The 23483-nt window shown below is 66.2% G+C and overlaps 2 protein-coding genes across 2 annotated transcripts; both read left to right on the top strand.

Moving 5' to 3' along the window:
• The first annotated feature begins 8940 nt into the window (after positions 1 to 8940).
• LEP (leptin) lies at positions 8941 to 11830 on the top strand. The gene is made up of 2 exons (XM_088535221.1): positions 8941 to 9084; positions 11468 to 11830. Exons 1-2 carry the CDS (start codon positions 8941 to 8943, stop codon positions 11828 to 11830), a joined length of 507 nt encoding a protein of 168 aa, XP_088391347.1.
• Positions 11831 to 16328: 4498 nt separating this feature from the next.
• LOC148592298 (uncharacterized) lies at positions 16329 to 18847 on the top strand (the record flags this gene model as incomplete). Its single annotated transcript, XM_088535220.1, is given in 3 exon segments — positions 16329 to 16341; positions 17697 to 18619; positions 18622 to 18847. Coding segments are annotated over 3 exon segments (1162 nt in total), but the record flags the coding sequence as incomplete, so codon positions are not given.
• Positions 18848 to 23483: the final 4636 nt, after the last annotated feature.

The raw sequence follows: 23483 nt of genomic DNA, 5'->3' as shown, positions 1-23483 counted from the left end.
CATGCCCACCCTGCCTGCTAAGCCATGTCCCCAAGCGCCCCATCTACACGTTTCTTGGACGCTGCCGGGGACGGTGACTCCACCGTTCCCCTGGGCAGCCGGTTCCAACGCGTCACCACTCTTTCCATGTAGAAATTCTTCCTAACATCCAACCTGAACCTCCCCTGGCGAGACTTGAGGCCATTTCCTCTTGTCCTATTGGTGGTTATTTTGGAGAAGTGACAGACCTCTGTCTCATACAACCTCCTTTCAGGCAGTTGTAGAGAGCACTAAGGTCTCCCTCGAGCCTCCTCTTCCCCAGACTAAATAACCCCAGCTCTCTCAGCTGCTTCTCGTAAGGTTTGTGTGTATAGCATTCATGCAAGGATGCACAACCACACTGCATGCACACACAGCCCCATTGCAAGGATGCACAGCCCCATTGCGTTCACAAAAGGCTGCACAACCCTGCAGAGGACATGCATTCTCATGGGGATGCACAACCCCATAGTGTGCTCACAGAGACATCCTGCCCCATTGCATGCTCATATGGGTGCTCAACCCCACTGCATGCTCACATGGATGCAGTGTTGCATGCACTTGGAGATGCACAACTCCACTGCATAAACACAAGGATGAACGCCCAAGGATGCACAAATGAATGCACAACCCGCTTTGTGCACAACCCTACTGCATGCACACAGGAATGCACAGCCCTCTGTGCACATGAAGATGCACAGCCCCTTTGCATGCACACAGGGGGATGCAGAACTCCATTATCTGCACACAGGGATGCACAGCTCCACTGTGCACACAGAGGGGTGCACAACCCCGTTGCATGTACGCATGGGGGTGTACAGCCCCATTGCATGCGTGCTGGGATGCACAACTTCATTGCCTGCACACACAGGGATGCACAACTCCATTGCATGTATACAGGGATGCACAGCCCCATTGCATGCACACGTGGGGACACACAGCCTCATTGCATGCTCACAGGGGGATGCAAAGCCCCATTGCATGTATACAGGGGTGCACAGTCCCATTGCATGCACACACAGGGATGCACAACCCCACCGCATGCTCACATGGAGATGCACAGCCCCATTGCTTGCATGCACAGGGATGCACAGGCCCGCTGCATGCTCACAGGGAGATGCACAGTCCCATTGCATGCACACACAGGGATGCACAGCCCCACTGCAGGCTCACATGGAGATGCACAGCCCCACTGCTTGCATGCACAGGGATGCACAGCCCCACTGCATGCTCGCATGGAGATGCACAGCCCCATTGCTTGCATGCACAGGGATGCACAGCCCCACTGCATGCTCGCATGGAGATGCCAGCCCCATTGCTTGCACACACAGGGATGCACAGCCCCACTGCATGCTCGCATGGAGATGCACAGCCCCATTGCTTGCACGTACAGGGATGCACAGCCCCACTGCATGCCCACAGGGAGATGCACAGCCCCACTGCTTGCATGCACAGGGATGCACAGCCCCACTGCATGCCCACAGGGAGCTGCACAGCCCCATTGCTCGCATGCACAGGGATGCACAGCCCCACTGCACGATTGGTCACCCCATGGCGGGAGATCCCACTGGATAGAGTCCCTGGAGAGCCCCAGCCGTGGATAATGTCCCTCTCCCTGTGCTCCAGGCTCTCCCGAGGCTTTGGCGGCTGGTGCAGCCCCTTGGTGCAGCCACGGGACAGCAGAGCAGCACTGAGCCTGCTGCTGCTGCATGGTTCCCAGCCCTGGGACAGCTGCAGCAGCGCCAGGTCCCCGCTGCGCCGCGGGGACGGCTCCGCCAGCTCTGCTGCAAGTGCCACAGGCTGCAACCTTCAGGCTCGGCTGCACACACCGCTCCTAAGTGCGGCACAACGACTCTCTAATTGCCAAATTACAGCGTGTAGGCGCTGCACGGAGCCCGGGGCTTCGCAGCTAATGCCCAGATGTCACCGCATCTATCTCCCCGCAGCTCCCTGCATGCCGCCCGGGCGCCTAATCACCGCGCTGACACACTCTAATTGCCATATTCATGGCCCTAATCCGGCCGCTCCGCGAGCCGTGGCCGGCAGCATGCCAGGATGCTGCAGGGAGCCAATGCCTTGCACTGCAGGCCGGGATCCCCATGCCTGGGTGCTGGAACCCCATAGGCGAGACCTGGGGCTCTGTGCACACGTGTGTGCATGTGCTTGCAGGGGTCCACGCGTGTGCATGCATGTATGTGCTGATGGGCGCGCGTCTGCATGCATGCACTCGTATGGGGCTTGCTGTTGGCATACGTGTGCATGCAATTGTGTGCATGCACTTGTGTTGGTGTGTGTGCAAGTGCGCCTGCATGCTTGTGTGCCTGTGGCACACAAGAACGTGTGTGTGCACATGCATCTGTGCACTTAGGCATGCATGCCTGTATTTCTGCCTGTCCACAGCTGCACACATGCATGCACTTGCACACGCATGCATGCACACACATGCCCTGCCCCACAGCGGGCGCTGGGCACCCCCAGGGTGGGCTCAGGGTCCTGATGATGGTTCCTCCCTGCATCTGGCTGCAGCGGGAGCTGCTCTGCAGCCCTGTGTGCCCACAGAGGCCCCTTCCTCGGTGTGGGGCTGCAGGACAGCGTGTGGGGCCTGGCCCCACACCGCTCCCTGGCCCCACACCAGTCCCTTGCCTTTCCTCCGTGTATTTTTCTCTCTGCAGGATGCTGAGGACTTGGTACCCGGGAGCTGCTGCCTGAGGGATGATGTTGACCCCAGGGACCTGATGGAGATGTGGGGCAGGGAGTGATGCTGGTCCCAGGGACCACAAGGAGATTTGGGACTGTGGATGAGGGATGATGTTGACCCCAGGGGCCACAAGGAGATTTGGGACCATGAATGAGGGATGATGCTGGTCCCAGGGGCCACAAGGAGATTTGGGACCGTGGATGAGGGATGATGCTGGTCCCAGGGACCACAAGGAGATTTGGGACCATGAATGAGGGATGATGCTGGTCCCAGGGACCACAAGGAGATTTGGGACCATGGATGAGGGATGATGCTGGTCCAAGGGGCCACAAGGAGATTGGGACCATGAATGAGGGATGATGCTGGTCCCAGGGACCACAAGGAGATTTGAGACCATGAATGAGGGATGATGCTTGTCCCAGGGGCCCCATGGAGCCCAAACATCATGGGCAGGGAGTGATGCTCCCCCAGGGACCACATGGAGCTTGGGGACCATGGGAGAAGAGGGATGCTCACTGCTGGGGCCAGGAAGTGGTTTGGGACCAGGAACAGGGAGCAGTGCTCACCCCAGGTGCTGGAAGGACCTTGGGGACCCTGAATGGGGAGCGACTCCTGCACAAGGAGCCAGGAGGACATTGGGGACCATGAGTGGAAGCGATGGCCACACCAGGAGCCAGGAGGACATTAGGGACCATGAGTGGAAGCGATGGCCACACCAGGAGCCAGGAGGACATTAGGGACCATGAGTGAGGAGCGATGCCCACACCGGGAGCCAGGAGGACATTAGGGACCGTGAATGGGGAGCGATGCCCACACCAGGAGCCAGGAGGACATTGGGGACCATGAATGGGGAGCGATGGCCACAGCAGGAGCCAGGAGGACATTGGGGATCATGAGTGGAAGCGATGGGCACACCAGGAGCCAGGAGGACATTAGGGACCGTGAGTGGAAGCGATGGCCACACCGGGAGCCAGGAGGACATTAGGGACCATGAGTGAGGAGCGATGGCCACAGCAGGAGCCAGGAGGACATTAGGGACCGTGAGTGGAAGCGATGCCCACAGCAGGAGCCAGGAGGACATTGGGGACCATGAATGGGGAGCGATGCCCACAGCAGGAGTCAGGAGGACATTAGGGACCATGAGTGGAAGCGATGCCCACAGTAGGAGCCAGGAGGACATTAGGGACCATGAGTGAGGAGCGATGGCCACAGCAGGAGCCAGGAGGACATTAGGGACCATGAGTGAGGAGCGATGGCCACAGCAGGAGCCAGGAGGACATTAGGGACCATGAGTGGAAGCGATGGCCACACCGGGAGCCAGGAGGACATTAGGGACCATGAATGGGGAGCGATGGCCACAGCAGGAGCCAGGAGGACATTAGGGATCATGAGTGGAAGCGATGGGCACACCGGGAGCCAGGAGGGCATTAGGGACCATGAGTGGAAGTGATGCCCACAGCAGGAGCCAGGAGGACATTAGGGATCATGAGTGGAAGCGATGCCCACAGCAGGAGCCAGGAGGACATTAGGGACCGTGAGTGGAAGCGATGCCCACAGCAGGAGCCAGGAGGACATTAGGGATCATGAGTGGAAGCGATGGCCACAGCAGGAGCCAGGAGGACATTAGGGACCATGAGTGGAAGCGATGGCCACACCAGGAGCCAGGAGGACATTGGCTACCATGAGTGGAAGCGATGCCCACACCAGGAGCCAGGAGGACATTGGGGACCATGAATGGGGAGCGATGCCCACAGCAGGAGCCAGGAGGACATTAGGGACCATGAGTGGAAGCGATGTCCACACCAGGAGCCAGGAGGACATTAGGGACCATGAGTGGAAGCGATGCCACACCAGGGGCACATTGGGGACCATGTGCCAGGAGCAGCGCTCACTCCAGAGGCCACAAGGACATCAGGGACAATGAGCTCAGGGCAACACCTGGACCGGGGCCGCGTGGAGCTTGGGGACCACAAGCGACAAGGGATGCTCCCTGCTGTGACCATCAGGGGCTGGGGGACAGGAGCAGCCCTGGCGTCCCCAAAACCAGCCCTTGGGAGCGCAGCGGAGCCTGGGGACCACGCGGGAGGGCCGGGGCTCACACAGGGGTCCCTGTTCGGGAGGATCCCGGGGACAGCGGCCGGACGGGCCCTGCCAGGCGCTGCCAGGCAGCCGGTCGCGCCACCCTCCCCTTCCTGGAAGCGGCTGCGTCAGTGTTTGCAGAGCCGGGCGCGCTTGGGCAATCGCGCTTCGCCCGGCCGCGCCAAGGTGGGAAGAGCCGGCCCCTTCCCGGCTGCTTCCCACCGGGATCCGTGGGGAAAGGCGCGTGCAAAATCCCCCGGGGAGGTGCAGCCGGCCGCGGGGCAGCGGCATCCCCTTGCATGGGGACGTGGGCACGGTGCCACGCTGCACCATGCCCAGTGCTCCGGGTGATGCCGGGGAGGCTCCCGGATCCAGAGGGATCCGCTGCAGCCTGCGGCACCCGCGGGCCCTTTGGGGCCAAATCCCGCGTTTTTCAGCGCTGGTGTCAGGCCAGGTCAGGCCGCAGGAATGCGGCGGCCGCCTCTAATCCCAGCCGGCCGCGGGGCTCCCCCGGGGCCACTGAGCTCACGGCTGGCGTCACCCGCGCGGGGCGCGAGCCGTCCCGGAAAAGCCATGAATCAAACGGGGCTTTTCTGCCCCAAAAATAACCGCGGGGAGCCCGGCGGGAGCCGAGCCCGGCGCCGGCCTGCAGCCTCGCCGGGCTCCTGGCTCCGCTCCCTTGGGATCCCCTGCGCGGAGCCGCCGCCGTGCCGGGGAGCACGGAGCCCCAAACCCGCTCCGGGACCTGCTTTCCCTGTGGCGGTCCCATGGGGACGCTTGGGGTCACGGTGTTGGAGGGGGTTGCCCGTCCCCATCTCATTCCTTGTCCTGGATGCTGCAGCTGGAGCATCCTCAGTGCGGAGCGCAGCCAAGGACGCGGTGCCAGCGGCGGCTCCAGGCGGATTGTGTGTCTGGAAGCACCGGGAGCCGCTTAATGGGCCTGGGGGTCCTGGGCAGCAGCCACAGTGGGGGCTCCCGGTGGGATGGCTCCAGCCCCGGATCAGCCCTTCCCATGGGAATCTCCATGTCCCGCTGTGCGGGAGGGTGTCCCCAGCCCCACGGACACCATGGGGGTGTGTGCACAGAGCCAGGGTGTGCTTTGCAGCCAGATGTGCGTGCCCAGATGTGCGTGTGCCCAGATGTGCGTGTGCCCAGATGTGCACCAGATGTGTGCATGTGTTCAGGTGTGTGCATCCAGATGTGCGTGTCAATGGACCAGGTGTGTGTGCCCAGATGTGCATGTGTTCAGGTGTGTGTGCCCAGATGTGCATGTGTTCAGGTGTGTGCATCCAGATGTGCATATGCCCAGATGTGCTTGTGCCCAGCTGCGAGCCCTGCTGCTCTCCACCCAGCTGTGGTGTAAAGAGGCAGGAGTTGGGGACAGGGATGTCCCCCTGCTCTCTATGTCCCAGGACCCCTCCTCTACCTCGTGGTACCTGGGATCCCCCCTTCTCTGTGTGTCCCAGAATTCCGCTCCATTCCCTGTGTCCTGAGATCCCCCAGGTCCCTGTGTCCCGGGATCCCCCCCACCCCATCCCATGCATCCCAGGATCTCTCCTCGCTCTTTCTGTCCCAGGATCCTCCCGACTCCGTGTGTCCCGGGATCCCCCCTGTTCCCCGTGTCCCGGGATGTCCCCTGCTCTGTGTGTCCCAGGATTCCCCCTGCTCCGTGTGTCCCAGGACCCACCCTCATCCCTAATTCCTTGTGTTAGGGGAATCTCCTCCTGCCCTTTGTGTCCCAGGATCCACCTCCCTGTTTCCCGTGTCCCTGGATCCCCCCTGTTCGCTGTGTCCTGGGATATCCCCCTCTTTCCCATGTCCCCGGATCCCCCCTGCTCCGTGTGTTCCGGGATCCCTCCCCATTCACTGTGTCCAGGGATATCCCCCTCTTTCCTGTGTCCCTGGATCCCCCCTGTTCGCTGTGTCCTGGGATATCCCCCTACTCTGCGTGTCCCGGGATCCCCTCGGGTTCCATGCGCCCCTGGATCCACCCCCTGCTCCGTGTATCCCGGGATCCCCCCCTGCTCCGTGTGTCCCGGGATCTCCCCCTGCTCCACGTGTCCCAGGATCCCCCCTGTTCGCTGTGTCCCGGGATCCCCCCTACTCTGCGTGTCCCGGGATCTCCCCCTGCTCCGTGTATCCCGGGATCCCCCCCTGCTCCAAGTGTCCCGGGATCCCCCCCTGCTCCGTGTATCCCGGGATCTCCCCCTGCTCCATGTATCCCGGGATCTCCCCCTGCTCCGTGTATCCCGGGATCACCCCTCCTGCTCCGTGTATCCCGGGATCTCCCCCTGCTCCGTGTATCCCGGGATCTCCCCCTGCTCCGTGTATCCCGGGATCCCCCCTGCTCCGTGTGTCCCGGGATCCCCCCCCTGCTCCGTGTGTCCCGGGATCCCCCCCTGCTCCGTGTGTCCCGGGATCTCTCCCTGCTCCGTGTGTCCCGGGATCTCCCCTGCTCCGTGTGTCCCGGGATCCCCCCCTGCTCCGTGTATCCCGGGATCTCCCCCTGCTCCAAGTGTCCCGGGATCTCCCCTGCTCCGTGTATCCCGGCATCTCCCCCTGCTCCATGTGTCCCGGGATCCCCCCCTGCTCCGTGTATCCCGGGATCTCCCCCCGCTCCGTGTGTCCCGGGATCCCCCCCTGCTCCAAGTGTCCCGGGATCTCCCCTGCTCCGTGTATCCCGGGATCCCCCCCTGCTCCGTGTATCCCGGGATCTCCCCCTGCTCCAAGTGTCCCGGGATCTCCCCTGCTCCGTGTATCCCGGGATCCCCCCCTGCTCCGTGTATCCCGGGATCTCCCCCTGCTCCGTGTGTCCCGGGATCTCCCCCTGCTCCGTGTATCCCGGGATCCCCCCCTGCTCTGTGTATCCCGGGATCCCCCCCCTGCTCCGTGTATCCCGGGATCCCCCCCTGCTCCGTGTATCCCGGGATCTCCCCCTGCTCCAGGTGTCCCGGGATCTCTCCCTGCTCCAAGTGTCCCGGGATCTCCCCTGCTCCGTGTGTCCCGGGATCTCCCCCTGCTCCGTGTGTCCCGGGATCCCCCCCTGCTCCGTGTGTCCCGGGATCCCCCCCTGCTCCGTGTGTCCCGGGATCTCTCCCTGCTCCGTGTGTCCCGGGATCTCCCCCTGCTCCGTGTATCCCGGGATCCCCCCCTGCTCCATGTATCCCGGGATCTCCCCCTGCTCCGTGTATCCCGGGATACCGCCGGGCTCCACGCGGCCCGGGACCACCCGCTGCTCCCGGGATCGCCCCCGCTCCCGGTTCCCACAGCGCAGACCCCGGCCCCGGCGGCGGCTTCGAGGCCGCGGCGGGGCCGCCCCGGGCCGGTCCGTGTGTCCGTGTGTCCATCGTGTCCGTGTGTCCGTGTGTCCGTCGTGTCCGTCGTGTCCGTGTGTCCATCGTGTCCGTGTGTCCGTGTGTCCGTCGTGTCCGTCGTGTCCGTGTGTCCGTCGTGTCCGTCGGGTCCGGGGGGGCCCGGGGGGGGCGGGGGGGGCGGGCAGGGCCCGCTCTGCACCGGCCCCGCCGCTATAAAGGAGGCGCCGCGGGACATGGAGCCGCCGGCGCGGCGGGACGGAGCCGACGGGGCGGCCGCAGGTGAGCGGGACCCCCGGGTCCCCCCGGGTCACCGACCGCCCGCTCCGGGTGTCCGTGCCCGGGTGGCCCCGCTGCCGATGGCCCAGGGCCTGCCCGGGCCACCGGGGCCACCTGCCCGGGGCACCGGGGCCACCTGCCCGGGTGCACGGGGACGTGCAGCCCCCGGGGGCGACGCGGGAGGGATCCCGGGATCTGGCCCGGGAAGGGGCTCGGGGTGGGATCAAGCAGCTGGGGCCACCCCGGCTCACCCGCATCCCGCATCCGGCTCCGGCATCCATGGGCTGGGAATGCCGGACGCGCCCTCGGGGTCTCCCCTCGGATAGGGCGCGTGTCCTGTGGCCAGCGTGGGGACACGGAGGCGCGGGGCGCAGTGCCAGCACCGCTGTCACGGCCGGGCACGGCCCGGGGACCTTGGGCCACCGCAGTGGCAATTGCGAAAGGGCAGCTCCGGGAAGGGCCCGGCTTGTCCCGGAGCGCCGGGACCCCGTTGCGGGAAGGTGTCCCGCATGTCACCTGGCCGGGTACGGGGACAATGACGCTGTCCCCTGCAGGATGCGGGGACCCGGCGTGTCGCTCTGCGGGCTGCTCTGGCTCTGGCTGCCGCTGGCCTGCGGCCGCCCCGTGAAGCTGGAGAAGGTCAAGGCGGATACCCGGAACCTGGCGCGCACCCTCGGCACCCGCATCCAGGAGCTGCAGGCAAGAGCCGCGGGGGTCACCCCTGTCCCCAGGTCCCCACCGTGCTGCCCTGGGTGGGGTTGGGGACACCGTGGGGAGCGCGGCCGCATCCCGGGCTCCTGGGGACCCGGCAGGATGGATCACGAGTCCCTGAGGGGGGCAGCCCCTGGGAAGGGATGGGACAGACGTCCCAGGTCAGGGACACAAGGAGATGGAGCGACCCTGTGTCCCAGCGGGTTCTGGGCAAACAGGGTGGCCCCGAGGGGTCCCCGTGGAGGGACAAGCACCAGGGCTGGGTGAGGATGGGCTGGGCTGGCCCTGCATCCCGGAGAGGGGCACCCATTCCATGGATCTGGGTGCCTAGGGTGGCCCTGAACCCTGGAGGGGTCCCAAGGAGGGACACGCACCGTGGGTCGGGTTGGGGTGGCCCAGGGAGGGACATGCACCCAAGGATGGGGTGGGACATTCCAGGGTGGCCCTGCACTCGGAGGGGTCCCAGGGAGGTTTGTACACCCAGGGATGGGGACATGTCCCTGCACCCGGAGGGGTCTCAGGGAGGGACATGCACTGTGGGTTGGGACATGCTGGGATGTCCCTGCACCTGGAGGGGTCCCAGGGAGGCCGGGATGGGGACGTGCCAGGGTGTCCCTGCACCCAGAGGAGTCCCAGGGAGGGACATGCACTGTGGATTGGGACATGTTGGGGTGTCCCTGCACCCAGAGGGGTCCCGGGGTTGTGCACCTGGGGCTGGGATGGGGACATGCTGAGGGGTCCCTGCACCCAGAGGGGTCCCAGAGAGGGACATGCACTGCGGGTTGGGACATGCTGGGTGGGCCCTGCACCCAGAGGGGTCCCAGGGAGGCTGGAATGGGGACGTGCCGGGGTGTCCCTGCACCCAGAGGGGTTCCCGGGAGGCTCGTACACTCAGGGCCAGGATAGGGACATCCTGGGGTGTCCCTGCACTTGGAGGGGGTCCCAGGGAGGCCGGGATGGGGACGTGCCGGGATGTCCCTGCACCCAGAGGGGTCCCAGGGAGGGACATGCACTGTGGATGGGGACATGTTGGGGTGGCCCTGCACCCAGAGGGGTCCCGGGGAGGTTTGGTCACCCAGGGCCAGGATGGGGACATGTCCCTGCACCCAGAGGGGTCCCGGGGTTGTGCACCTGGGGCTGGGATGGGGACATGTTGGGGTGTCCCTGCACCCAGAGGGGTCCCAGAGAGGGACATGCACTGCGGGTTGGGACATGCTGGGTGGGCCCTACACCCAGAGGGGTCCCAGGGAGGCTGGAATGGGGATGTGCCGGGGTGTCCCTGCACTCGGAGGGGTCCCAGGGAGGCCGGGATGGGGACATGCTGGGGTGTCCCTGCACCCAGAGGGGTTCCCGGGAGGCTGGAATGGGGACGTGCCGGGGTGTCCCTGCACTCGGAGGGGTCCCAGGGAGGTTTGTACCCCCAGGGCCGGGATGGGGACATGTCCCTGCACCCAGAGGGATCCCGGGGAGGTTTGCACCCCCGGGGCCGGGATGGGGACATGCTGGGGTGTCCCTGCACCCAGAGGGATCCCGGGGAGGTTTGATCACCCAGGGCTGGGATGGGGACATGTCCCTGCACCCAGAGGGGTCCCAGGGAGGCTGGAATGGGGACATGTCCCTGCACTTGGAGGGGTCTCAGGGAGGCCGGGATGGGGACGTGCCGGGGTGTCCCTGCACCCAGAGGGGTTCCCGGGAGGCTCGTACACTCAGGGCCAGGATAGGGACATCCTGGGGTGTCCCTGCACTTGGAGGGGGTCCCAGGGAGGCCGGGATGGGGACGTGTCCCTGCACCCAGAGGGGTCCCAGGGAGGGCCGTGCACTGCGGGTTGGGACATTCCAGGGTGTCCCTGCACCCAGAGGGGTCCCAGGGAGGCGGGGATGGGGACATGCTGGGGTGTCCCTGCACCCAGAGGGGTCCCGGGGAGGTTTGATCACCCAGGGCCGGGATGGGGACATGTCCCTGCACCCAGAGGGGTCCCAGGGAGGTTTGCACGCCCGGGGCCGGGATGGGGACATGTCCCTGCACCCAGAGGGGTCCCGGGGAGGTTTGATTACCCAGGGCCGGGATGGGGACATGTCCCTGCACCCAGAGGGGTCCCGGGGATGTTTGCACCCCCAGGGCCGGGATGGGGACATGTCCCTGCACCCAGAGGGGTCCCGGGGAGGTTTGATTACCCAGGGCCGGGATGGGGACATGTCCCTGCACCCAGAGGGGTCCCGGGGATGTTTGCACCCCCAGGGCTGGAATGGGGACATTCCAGGGTGTCCCCGCACCCAGAGGGGTCCCGGGGAGGTTTGCACCCCCGGGGCCGTGCCGCGATGTCCCCCCGCACTCCCCGTGCCGCCCTGACCCCGCGTCCCGTCCCCGCAGCTGGTCCCGCCGGGCAGCGTGAAGGTCCCGGGCGCGGAGGCGGCGGCGGCGGGCGAGCGGGCGCCCGAGGGGCTGGCGGCCGTGGGCGAGCGGCTGCAGGGCGTGCAGCGCGCGCTGGCCGGGCTGGCGGGCGCCGGGGCGCCCTGGGCGCAGCTCGCCAGCGACACCGAGAACCTGCGCAGCCTGGTGGGCGCCCTGGGCCGGCAGCTGGGCTGCGCGCCGCCCCGCGCGCCCGCCGCGCCGCACGGCCTGCCCGAGCTGCTGGCCGCGGCGCCCTACACGGCGGCCGCGCTGGCGCTGCGGGGGCTGCGCGCCTGCCTGGACGGCCTGGCGCGGTACGTGGACGGGCCGAGCGGCTGCTAGCGGGACGGCGGAGACGCGATCGGGGACGTGCGCGACGCTGGTGCCGCTGCGGACACCGGTACCGCTGCGGACATTGGTACTGCTGCAGACACTGGTACCATTACCGACACTGGTACCGCTGCGGACATTGGTACTGCTGCAGACACCGGTACCGCTGCGGACATCGGTACCATTACCGACACTGGTACCGCTGCGGACATTGGTACCATTACCGACACTGGTACCGCTGCGGGCACCAGTACTGCTGCGGACACCGGTACTGCTGCGGACACTGGTAGCGTTACCAACACCGGTACCGCTGCGGGCACCGGTACCGCTGCGGACAGTGGTACTGCTATGGACACCGGTACTGTGACCAACACCGGTATCGCTGCGGATGCCGGTACCGCTGCGGACACCGGTACTGCTACGGACACCGGTACTGCTGCTGACACTGGTACTGCTGCTGACACTGGTACCGCTGCGGACACCGGTACTGCTGCTGACATTGGTGCCGTTACCAACACTGGTACCACTGCGGACACTGGTATCGCTGCTGACACCGGTACTGCTGCAGACACCGGTACCGTTCTCAACACCAGTACCGTTACTCACATTACTGCCATTCTTGACACTGGTGCCACTGCGGACACTGGTACCACTGCTGACACTGGTACCGTTACCAACACTGGTACCGTTACTGACACTGGTACTGCTGCTGACACTGGTACCACTGCTGACACCGGAACCGCTACTGACACTGGTACCGCTACTGACGTTAGTACCATTACTGACACTGGTACCGTTTGCAACGCTGGTACCACTACGGACACTGGTACCGCTACTGACATTACTGCTGTTTTCAACACTGGTACCGTTACTGACACTGGTACCACTACGGACACCGGTACCGTTCTCAACACCAGTACCGTTACTGACACCAGTAGCGCTACTGACACCGGTACCGCTGCTGACACTGGTACTGCTGCTGACATTACTGCCATTCTCGACACTGGTACCATTCTCAATGCTGGTACCGCTGCTGACATTGGTACCGTTACTGACACCGGTACCATTCTCGACACTGGTACTGCTACTGACACTGGTACCATTACTGACACTGGACCGTTACTGACATTACTGCCATTCTTGACGCTGGTACCGTTACCGACACCGGTACCGCTACTGACACTGGTACCGTTACTGACATTAGTATTGTTACTGACAGTATTATTGCAACTATTATTATTGCAACTATTATTATTGACATCATTATTATTGACATCTTTATTATTGACATTATTATTATTGCAATTATTATTGCAATTATTCTTATTACGATTATCATTATTGCCATTATCATTATTGCCATTACCATTATTGCCATTATTATTATTGTCATTATTATTGCCATTATTATTATTGTCATTATTACTATTGTCATTATTATTATTGCCATTATTATTATTGACATTTTTGTTAATGCCATTTTTATTACTGTTATTTTTATTGCTGCCGTTTTTATTGCTGCCGTTTTTCTTGTTGCCGTTTTTATTGTTATTCGCCCTTCCTATTTATTTCTCCCTTGTTAATTTAAAATAAAGTGCCTTTTCCAGCAGTCCGTCTGCCTGGGAGCGCCCATAGGTGCAGAGGGTCACGGTGTTCCCAGCGCTGGGAGGGATGAGCACGGGGATGGGGCAGGAATAGACGGGAATGGAGCAGCGAGGGGACAGGGAGGGAGCAGGGATGGGGACAGGGATGGGGCAGGAATGGGGCAGGGGATGGGGATGCAGCAGGGATGGAGCTGGAATGGTGAAGGGATGGGCATGGGATGGGGATGGAGAAAGGGAGAGATGGGGATGGAGCAGGGATGAGGCAGGGAGGGGACAGGATTGGGGACAGGGATGGAGCAGGGAGGGGACAGGAATGGAAATAGGGATGGAGCAGGGATGAGGCAGGGGATGGGACAGGATTGGGGACAGGGATGTGGCAGGGAGGGGACAGGGAGGTGACAGGATTGGGGACAGGGATGTGGCAGGGAGGTGACAGGAATGGAAATAGGGATGGAGCAGGGATGAGGCAGGGGATGGGACAGGATTGGGGACACGGATGGAGCAGGAATGAGGCAGGGAGGTGACAGGAATGGAAATAGGGATGGAGCAGGGAATATGGCAGGGAGGTGACAGGATTGGGGACAGGGATGGAGCAGGGATATGGCAGAGAGGGGACAGGAATGGAAATAGGGATGGAGCAGGGATGAGGCAGGGGATGGGACAAGATTGGGGACAGGGATGTGGCAGGGAGGTGACAGGAATGGAAATAGGGATGGAGCAGGGATGAGGCAGGGAGGTGACAGGATTGGGGACAGGGATGTGGCAGGGAGGGGACAGGGCTGGGGCAGGAAGCCACGTCCTTCCCGGCAGTGCCAGAAAGGTGACATCCTTCCCTGGGAGCAGACGGTGGCTGCACACGCGTGTGCATGCACATACGTGTTTGTACGCGCTTGTGCTTGTGCACACGGATGTGTGCAGGCGCACGTACATTATATATATATATATATATATATATAGTGTGTGTGTGTGTTCATACGTGTGTGTGCGCACGCATGTGCATGCACACGTATACATGCACATGCATGCACACGTATACATGCACATGTATGCATGCACACGCATACATGCACATGTATGCATGCACACGTATACATGCACATGCATGCACACGTATACATGCACATGAATGCACACGCATACATGCACATGTATACACACGCATACATGCACACGTATACATGCACATGCATGCACACGTATACATGCGTGTGCCCGGGCTTGCTCACTTGCACACTCGTGCACCTCCACGCGTGCAAATCCACCCTGGCAGCCCCTGGACTCTCCCTGCTCTGCCCTCCTGGTACTTGTCCCTTGTCACCTGTCCCCGCTCCCCAGGGCCTTGTCCTCATTTCCTCGCCCCATCCCTGCTCCCTGTCCCTGCTTTGCTGTCCCTGGTCCCTTGTCACTGCTCGTCATCCCTGGTCCCTACTCTGTTTCCCGGGTCCCCGGTCTCCATCCCTGTCCCTGTCTCCGCCGTCCCTGTCCCCCGGCGCCTGCTCCTGCCTCCCGGTCCCGGTCCCGGTCCCTGTCCCAGTCCCGGTCCCGGTCCCGGTCCCTGTCCCGGTCCCGGTCCCGGTCCCCCTCGCCCTCCCCGCGGGGCCGCCAGGTTTTCCCAGGTTTCCAGCCTGGAATCTTCCCGCTGGAATCGGGGCTCCCGCCGGCCCTGCCCGCAGCCCCCCCCGGCCCCCCCGAGCCCCGGGGGGTCCCACGGCCCCGGGGGGTCCCACGCGGGGCGGGCTCGGTCCCTCCCCCCCCACACGCAGCGGGGCTCACGCGTGTCACGAGCGCGCAGGGCTCTGCAGGGCGCCACGGAGCAGCGGGCGACCCCCTCGAGGACAGCCCCGTCCCCGCGCTGTCCCCGGTCGTGTCCCCACCCTGGACAGCCCCGTCCCCGCGTTGTCCCCGGCCGTGTCCCCACCCCGGGCCGCCCCCATTCCCGCACTGTCCCCCGGTCGCGTCCCCGCGCCGTTCCCGGGCCATGTCCCCATCCTGGGCCGCCCCGTCCCCGCTTTGTCCCCGGTCCCGTCCCCGCGTTGTCCCCGGCCGTGTCCCCATCCTGGGCCGCCCCGTCCCCGCGCGGACCCGGGCCCCGTCCCCTCGCTGTCCCTCGTCCCCGTCCCCGCGCGGTCCCCCGGCCGCGTCCCCATCCTGGACCGCCTGTCCCCGCGTTGTCCCCGTCCCCATCCCCACGTTGTCCCCGGCCGTGTCCCCGCTAGCGGCCGCCCCGTTCCTGCGCTGTCCCCGTCCCTGTCCCCGCGCTGTCCCCGTCCCCCCACTGTCCCCCGGCCGTGTCCCCTCGCTGTCCCCGCCCCCGTCCCCGCGCTGTCCCCGTCCCCTCGCTGTCCCCGGCCCCGTCCCCGCGCTGTCCCCGTCCCCATCCCGTCCCCGTCCCCTCGCTATCCCCGTCCCCGCGCTGTCCCCGTCCCTGTCCCCGTCCCCGTGCTGTCCCCGTCCCCACCCTGTCCCCATCCCCACCCTGTCCCCGTCCCCTCGCTGTCCCCCGGCCCCGTCCCCGCGCTGTCCCCCTCCCCGCGCTGTCCCCGTCCCCTCGCTGTCCCCATCCCCTCGCTGTCCCCGTCCCCCCACTGTCCCCTGCCCCCCTCCCCTCGCTGTCCCCATCCCCTCGCTGTCCCCATCCCCACCCTGTCCCCCTCCCCACGCTGTCCCCGTCCCGTCCCCTCGCTGTCCCCGTCCCCTCGCTGTCCCCATCCCCTCGCTGTCCCCCTCCCCTCGCTATCCCCGTCCCCGTTCCCTCGCTGTCCCCCTCCCCACGCTGTCCCCGTCCCCTCCCCACGTTGTCCCCGTCCCGTCCCCGTTCCCTCGCTGTCCCCCTCCCCTCGCTGTCCCCGTCCCCCGCCCCCCCGCACGTCTCTCACGCCCGCGCCCGGCCCCGCCGCGGGTGGCGGATGCGGGTGGCGGGTGCGGGCGCCGCGGTGACCGCCTGGCCCCGAGCCCCGGCCCCCCGGGGCGGCCGCTGAGTCAGGCCCGGGCGCCCGCAGCCGGGCCAGGCCCGGGACAGCCCGCGGAGCGTGTGCCGGGACGCACGGGCACCGCGGCGGGACGGGGTGGGCACAGGGGACACCGAGCACCGAACCGGGGTGACCCGCGGGAATTGGGTCTGGGGGCTGCCGGGGGGCACCGAGCACCGAACCGGGGTGACCCGTGCGAATTGGGTCTGGGGGCTGCCGGGGGGCACCGAGCACCGGACATGGGGTGACCCGTGGGAATTGGGTCTGGGGGCTGCCGGGGGGCACCGAGCACCGAACCGGGGTGACCCGTGCGAATTGGGTCTGGGGGCTGCCGGGGGGCACCGAGCACCGGACATGGGGTGACCCGTGGGAATTGGGTCTGGGGGCTGCCGGGGGGCACCGAGCACCGAACCGGGGTGACCCGTGCGAATTGAGTCTGGGGGCTGCCGGGGGGGGCACCGAGCACCGGACATGGGGAGACTCGCGGGAATTGGGTCTGGGGGCGGCCGGGGGGCACCGAACCGGGGAGACCCGCGGGAATTGGGTCTGGGGGTGGCCGGGGGGGGCACCGAGCACCGAACCGGGGTGACCCGTGGGAATTGGGTCTGGGGGCTGCCGGGGGGCACCGAACCGGGGTGACCCGTGGGAATTGGGTCTGGGGGTGGCCGGGGGGGGCACCGAGCACCGAACCGGGGTGACCCGTGGGAATTGGGTCTGGGGGTGGCCGGGGGGGGCACCGGACCTGGGGTGACCCGCGGGAATTGGGTCTGGGGGCTGCCGGGGGGGGCACCGAGCACCGAACACGGGGTGACCCGTGGGAATTGGGTCTGGGGGCTGCCGGGGGCACCGGACCCGGGGAGACCAGCGGGAATTGGGTCTGGGGGCTGCTGTGGGCATAGTGGGGTCACCGAACCGGGGTGACCCGTGGGAATTGAGTCTGGGGGCTGCCGGGGGGGCACCGGACTCGGGGAGACCTGCGGGAATTGGGTCTGGGGGCTGCTGGGGGGCACCGAGCACCGAACGTGGGGTGACCCGTGGGAATTGGGTCTGGGGGCTGCTGTGGGCATAGGGGGCATAGGGGGCACTGAGTACCAAACCCGGGGTGACCCGCGGGAATTGGGTCTGGGGGCTGCCCTGGGCACGGGCATGGGGGGCAGAGGGACCCCCCGGTGCCAAAGGGGGGCCCTGACCCCCCAGGGGTGTCTCCCCCTCCTGCCCCCCAGCTCCAACCCGGTACCAGCCCTCGCGCCCCAGCTCTGCCCCACAGCCCTGGGCACCCTCCGTCAGCCTCCCGGGGAGCGACAGGGCTCTATGGGGTGACCAAGGGGCTCTATGGGGTGACCAAGGGGCTCTATGGGGTGAACATGGGGCTCTATGGGGTGCCAAGGCTCTATGGGGTGACCTTGGAGCTCTGTGGGGTGACCATGGAGCTCTATGGGGTGAACATGGAGCTCTATGGGGTGACCACGGGGCTCTATGGGGTGACCATGGGGCTCTATGGGGTGAACATGGGGCTCTATGGGGTGACCAAGGGGCTCTATGGGGTGACCATGGATCTCTATGGGGTGACTGTAGGGCTCTATAGGGTGCCAGGGCTCTATGGGGTGACCACGGGGCTCTATGGGGTGAACATGGGGCTCTATGGGGTGACCACGGGGCTCTATGGGGTGAACATGGGGCTCTATGGGGTGCCAAGGCTCTATGGGGTGACCTTGGAGCTCTGTGGGGTGACCATGGAGCTCTATGGGGTGAACATGGAGCTCTATGGGGTGACCACGGGGCTCTATGGGGTGAACATGGGGCTCTATGGGGTGACCAAGGGGCTCTATGGGGTGACCATGGATCTCTATGGGGTGACTGTAGGGCTCTATAGGGTGCCAGGGCTCTATGGGGTGACCACGGGGCTCTATGGGGTGAACATGGGGCTCTATGGGGTGACCACGGGGCTCTATGGGGTGAACATGGGGCTCTATGGGGTGCCAAGGCTCTATGGGGTGACCTTGGAGCTCTGTGGGGTGACCATGGAGCTCTATGGGGTGAACATGGAGCTCTATGGGGTGACCACGGGGCTCTATGGGGTGAACATGGGGCTCTATGGGGTGACCAAGGGGCTCTATGGGGTGACCATGGATCTCTATGGGGTGACTGTAGGGCTCTATAGGGTGCCAGGGCTCTATGGGGTGACCACGGGGCTCTATGGGGTGAACATGGGGCTCTATGGGGTGACCACGGGGCTCTATGGGGTGAACATGGGGCTCTATGGGGTGCCAAGGCTCTATGGGGTGACCTTGGAGCTCTGTGGGGTGACCATGGAGCTCTATGGGGTGAACATGGAGCTCTATGGGGTGACCACGGGGCTCTATGGGGTGAACATGGGGCTCTATGGGGTGAACATGGGGCTCTATGGGGTGACCAAGGGGCTCTATGGGGTGACCATGGATCTCTATGGGGTGACTGTAGGGCTCTATAGGGTGCCAGGGCTCTATGGGGTGACCACGGGGCTCTATGGGGTGAACATGGGGCTCTATGGGGTGAACATGGAGCTCTATGGGGTGACCACGGGGCTCTGTGGGGTGAACATGGGGCTCTATGGGGTGAACATGGAGCTCTATGGGGTGCCAGGGCTCTATAGCGTGCCAGGGCTTTATGGGATGACTGTAGGGCTCTATGGGGTGACAGGGCTCTATGGGGTGACCATAGGGCTCTATGGGGTGCCGAGGCTCTATGGGGTGACCATGGGGCTCTATGGGGCGCTGGGGCTCTATGGGGTGACCATAGGGCTCTATAGGGCGACCATGGCGCTGGCCTCTGCCACCAGCCCAGGACCCGGGCCCAGGTCCCACAGCCCCCGTCCCCATGGAAGGGGACACAAGGAGGGGAGTCTGGCCCCCCACCCATGGGGACACAGGTCACCCCAATAGGTCACCCCAACAGGTCACCTCTTCTATAAACTAGATTCCCCTCCCATTAAACTAGATTCCCCTCCCATTACAACACGCTCCCATTCCTCCACGGGAAGGGCATCCTGCACCGTCACTCCCAAGGGACCCCAAAAACCAGGGATCCAGGCCCAAATCCAGGGCAGGGCAAGAGCCGGGGGCACCAAGGGACCGGGGAGCCCCGGGATGCCGGAGGGCACACGGAGAAGGGGCCGGGGACAACACGGAGACGGGAGCAGGGGTTTCCCGGGAAGCCAATCCGGGATATCCGTGTATTTCTCGGGAAGGGGCCGTGTCCGTCAGCTCTCGAACCACTTGGTCGCGGGGGCGCGCGGGGCCGCCGGGGCCCACGAGGCTCCTCTTGTAGCGCTCCACGAGGAGGGCGAAGCGCGACTCGGCGGCGGGCGGCGCGGCCTGCGGGGACATGGGGACATGGGGACACGGGGGACACGGGGGGACACGGGGGACACGCGGGGACAGCGCTCAGCGGGGACACAGGGGACACCCAGGGCATGGGGCACAGGGTGGCGGGGACCCCCAGGGGTCACCCGGTGCAGTCCCTGGCTCCAGCAGGGACATCCAGAGCACAGGGGACACCCGGGGACACAGGGGACACCCAGGGCACAGGGGACACCCAGGGCACAGGGCACAGGGTGGCAGGGACCCCTAGGGATTACCCAGGCCAGCCCCGGCTCCAGCAGGGACACGTGGGGCACAGGGGACACCCGGGGGCACAAGGGACACCCAGGGCACAGGGGACACCCGGGGTAGGTCCCATTCCCACATGGACATGGAGCCTCCCATTCCCACCCCAGCCCCATGTGGAGCCGGGTGCCCATGGGTGATTCCCATTCCCGCATGGACATGGAGCCGCCTGTCCCCATCCCGTCCCCATCCCCATCCCGTCCCCGTCCCCATCCCGTCCCGTCCCCATCCCGTCCCGTCCCCATCCCATCCCCGTCCCCATCCCGTCCTGTCCCCATCCCGTCCCTGTCCCCATCTCGTCCCGTCCCCATCCCATCCCCGTCCCCATCCCGTCCCCGTCCCCATCCTGTCCCGTCCCCGTCCCCATCCCCATCCCGTCCCCATCCCGTCCCCGTCCCCGTCCCCGTCCCCACCTGCGCGGGCTCCGCGCGGCGCCTCTCCCTGCGCGGCCGCGCGTGTCCCCTGCGCCGCGGGGGCGGGCGCCGCCGTCCCCCGGCCCTTGTCCCGCTTCCTGCGCGGGGACACGGGAGCTGCGCGCGCGCCCGGGCACCCATGGGTGCTGTGGGGGACCCTGCACCACCCGGGCACCCATGGGTGCTGTGGGGGACCCTGCACTGCCCGGGCACCCACGGGTGCTGTGGGGGGACCCCTGCACCGCCCGGGCACCCACGGATGCTGTGGGGGACCCCCAAACCGCCCGGGCACCCACGGGTGCTGCGGGGGACCCTGCACCGCCCGGGCACCCATGGGTGCTGCAACGGGACCCCTGCACCGCCCGGGCACCCACGGGTGCTGTGGGGGACCCTGCACCGCCCGGGCACCCATGGGTGCTGCAATGGGACCCCCGCACCGCCCGGGCACCCACGGGTGCTGCAGGGAACCCCCGCACTGCCCGGACACCCATGGGTGCTGCAATGGGACCCCTGCACCCCCTGGGCACCCACGGGTGCTGCAACGGGATCCCTGCACCGCCCGGGCACCTATGGGTGCTGCAACGGGACCCCTGCACCGGCCGGGCACCCACGGGTGCTGTGGGGGACCCTGCACCGCCCGGGCACCCATGGGTGCTGCAATGGGACCCCCGCACCGCCCGGGCACCCACGGGTGCTGCAGGGAACCCCCGCACTGCCCGGACACCCATGGGTGCTGCGGGGGACCCTGCACCGCCCGGGCACCCCACGGGTGCTGTGGGGGGACCCCTGCACTGCCTGGGCACCCATGGGTGCTGCGGGGGACCCTGCACCGCCTGGGCACCCACGGGTGCTGTGGGGGACCCTGCACCGCCCGGGCACCCATGGGTGCTGCAATGGGACCCCCGCACCCCCTGGGCACCCACGGGTGCTGCAATGGGACCCCTGCACCGCCCGGGCACCCACGGGTGCTGCAATGGGACCCCTGCACCCCCTGGGCACCCACGGGTGCTGCAATGGGACCCCTGCACCGCCCGGGCACCCCTGGGTGCTGTGGGGGGACCCCTGCACCCCCTGGGCACCCATGGGTGCTGTGACACCGCGGGGGGACCTCCAAACCGCCCGGGCACCTATGGGTGCTGTGGGGGACCCCCAAACTGCCCGGGCACCCACGGGTGCTGTGGGGGGACCCCTGCACTGCCCGGGCACCCATGGGTGCTGTGGGGGGACCCCTGCACCGCCTGGGCACCCATGGGTGCTGTGACACCGCGGGGGGGACCCTGCACCGCCCAGGCACCCATGGGTGCTGCAATGGGACCCCTGCACTGCCCGGGCACCCATGGGTGCTGTGGGGGGACCCCCAAACCGCCCGGGCACCCACGGGTGCTGTGGGGGACCCTGCACCGGCCGGGCACCCATGGGTGCTGCAGGAGACCCCTGCACCGCCCAGGCACCCATGGGTGCTGTGGGGGACCCCTGCACCGCCCAGGCACCCATGGGTGCTGTGGGGGACCCCTGCACCGCCCAGGCACCCATGGGTGCTGTGACACCGCGGGGGGACCCCCAAACCGCCCGGGCACCCATGGGTGCTGCGGAGGACCCTGCACTGCCCGGGCACCCATGGGTGCTGTGACACTGCGGGGGGACCCCCAAACCGCCCGGGCACCCATGGGTGCTGTGGGGGACCCCTGCACTGCCTGGGCACCCATGGGTGCTGTGGGGGACCCCTGCACCACCCGGGCACCCATGGGTGCCGCGACGGGACCCCTGCACCTGAGCACCCACGGGTGCTGCAATGGGACCCCTGCACCGCCCGGGCACCCATGGGTGCTGCAACGGGACCCTCGCACCCCCTGGGCACCCATGGGTGCCATGACGGGACCCCCGCACCCACCTGATCTTGGGCCCGCGGTGCGAGGGCAGTGGCAGCACCTTCCTGCGGGTGCTCCCGTCGGGAAGCTCCACGCGCTCCGCGGGCCGCTCCGTGCGGAAGCCGCACCAGGACGCGGCGCCGGGCGCCGGGCGCTTCCCGGGAGCGGGGCGATTCCCGGGAACGGGGCGATTCCCGGGAACGGGGCACTTCTCCTCGGAGCCGGCCGGCTTCCCCACTGCTCTCGGATCCGGGTCGCTTCCCGGGAACGGGAGCCTTCCCGCTGCTCTCGGATCCGGGTCGCTTCCGGGAATGGGGCGCTTCCCATTGCCCTTGGAGCTGGGTTGCTTCCCGGGAACGGGATGCTTCCCGTTGTTCTCGGATCCGGGTCCCTTCCCGCTCCCCTCGGATCCCGGTCGCTTCCCGGGAACGGGCTCCTTCCCGTGGGATCCGCGTTGCTGCCGGCGCTTCCGCCCGGAGCGGCGGGTCGGGCTGCGGCCCCGTCCTGCGCCGGCGGCTCCGGCTTCAGCTTGAGCTGCGGAGGATGCGGAGCTGGGACGGCCCGCGGGGACACGGGGACACGCGTGGGGATGCGGGGACACGGGGACATGTGTGGGGACACACGTGGGGACATGGGGACACGCGTGGGGACATGGGGACATGGGGACATGTGTGGGGACATGGGGACATGTGTGGGGACACACGTGGGGACACACGTGGGGACATGGGGACATGTGTGGGGACACGGGGACACACGTGGGGACATGGGGACATGGGGACATGTGTGGGGACATGGGGACACGCGTGGGGACATGGGGACATGTGTGGGGACACACGTGGGGACATGGGGACATGTGTGGGGACATGGGGACATGGGGACATGTGTGGGGACACACACGGGGACATAGGGACACACGTCAGGACACAAGGATACATGTGGGGACATGGAGACACGCGTGGGGACATGGGGACACGGGGACACGGGGACACGCGTGGGGGACATGGGGACATGTGTGGGGACATGGGGACACACGTGGGGACATGGGGACACATGTGGGGACATGGAAACATGTGTGGGGACACGGGGACACAGGGACATGTGTGGGGACACAGGGACACACGTGGGGACATGGGGACACGGGGACACGGGGACATGTGTGGGGACATG

Source organism: Tinamus guttatus, unplaced genomic scaffold (assembly GCF_059628265.1).
Source record: "Tinamus guttatus ecotype Peru unplaced genomic scaffold, ASM5962826v1 Tinamus_guttatus_pri_ptg000619l, whole genome shotgun sequence".
In the NCBI taxonomy this organism is placed as follows: domain Eukaryota; kingdom Metazoa; phylum Chordata; class Aves; order Tinamiformes; family Tinamidae; genus Tinamus; species Tinamus guttatus.
This window is presented reverse-complemented; position numbering and strand designations above follow the sequence as displayed.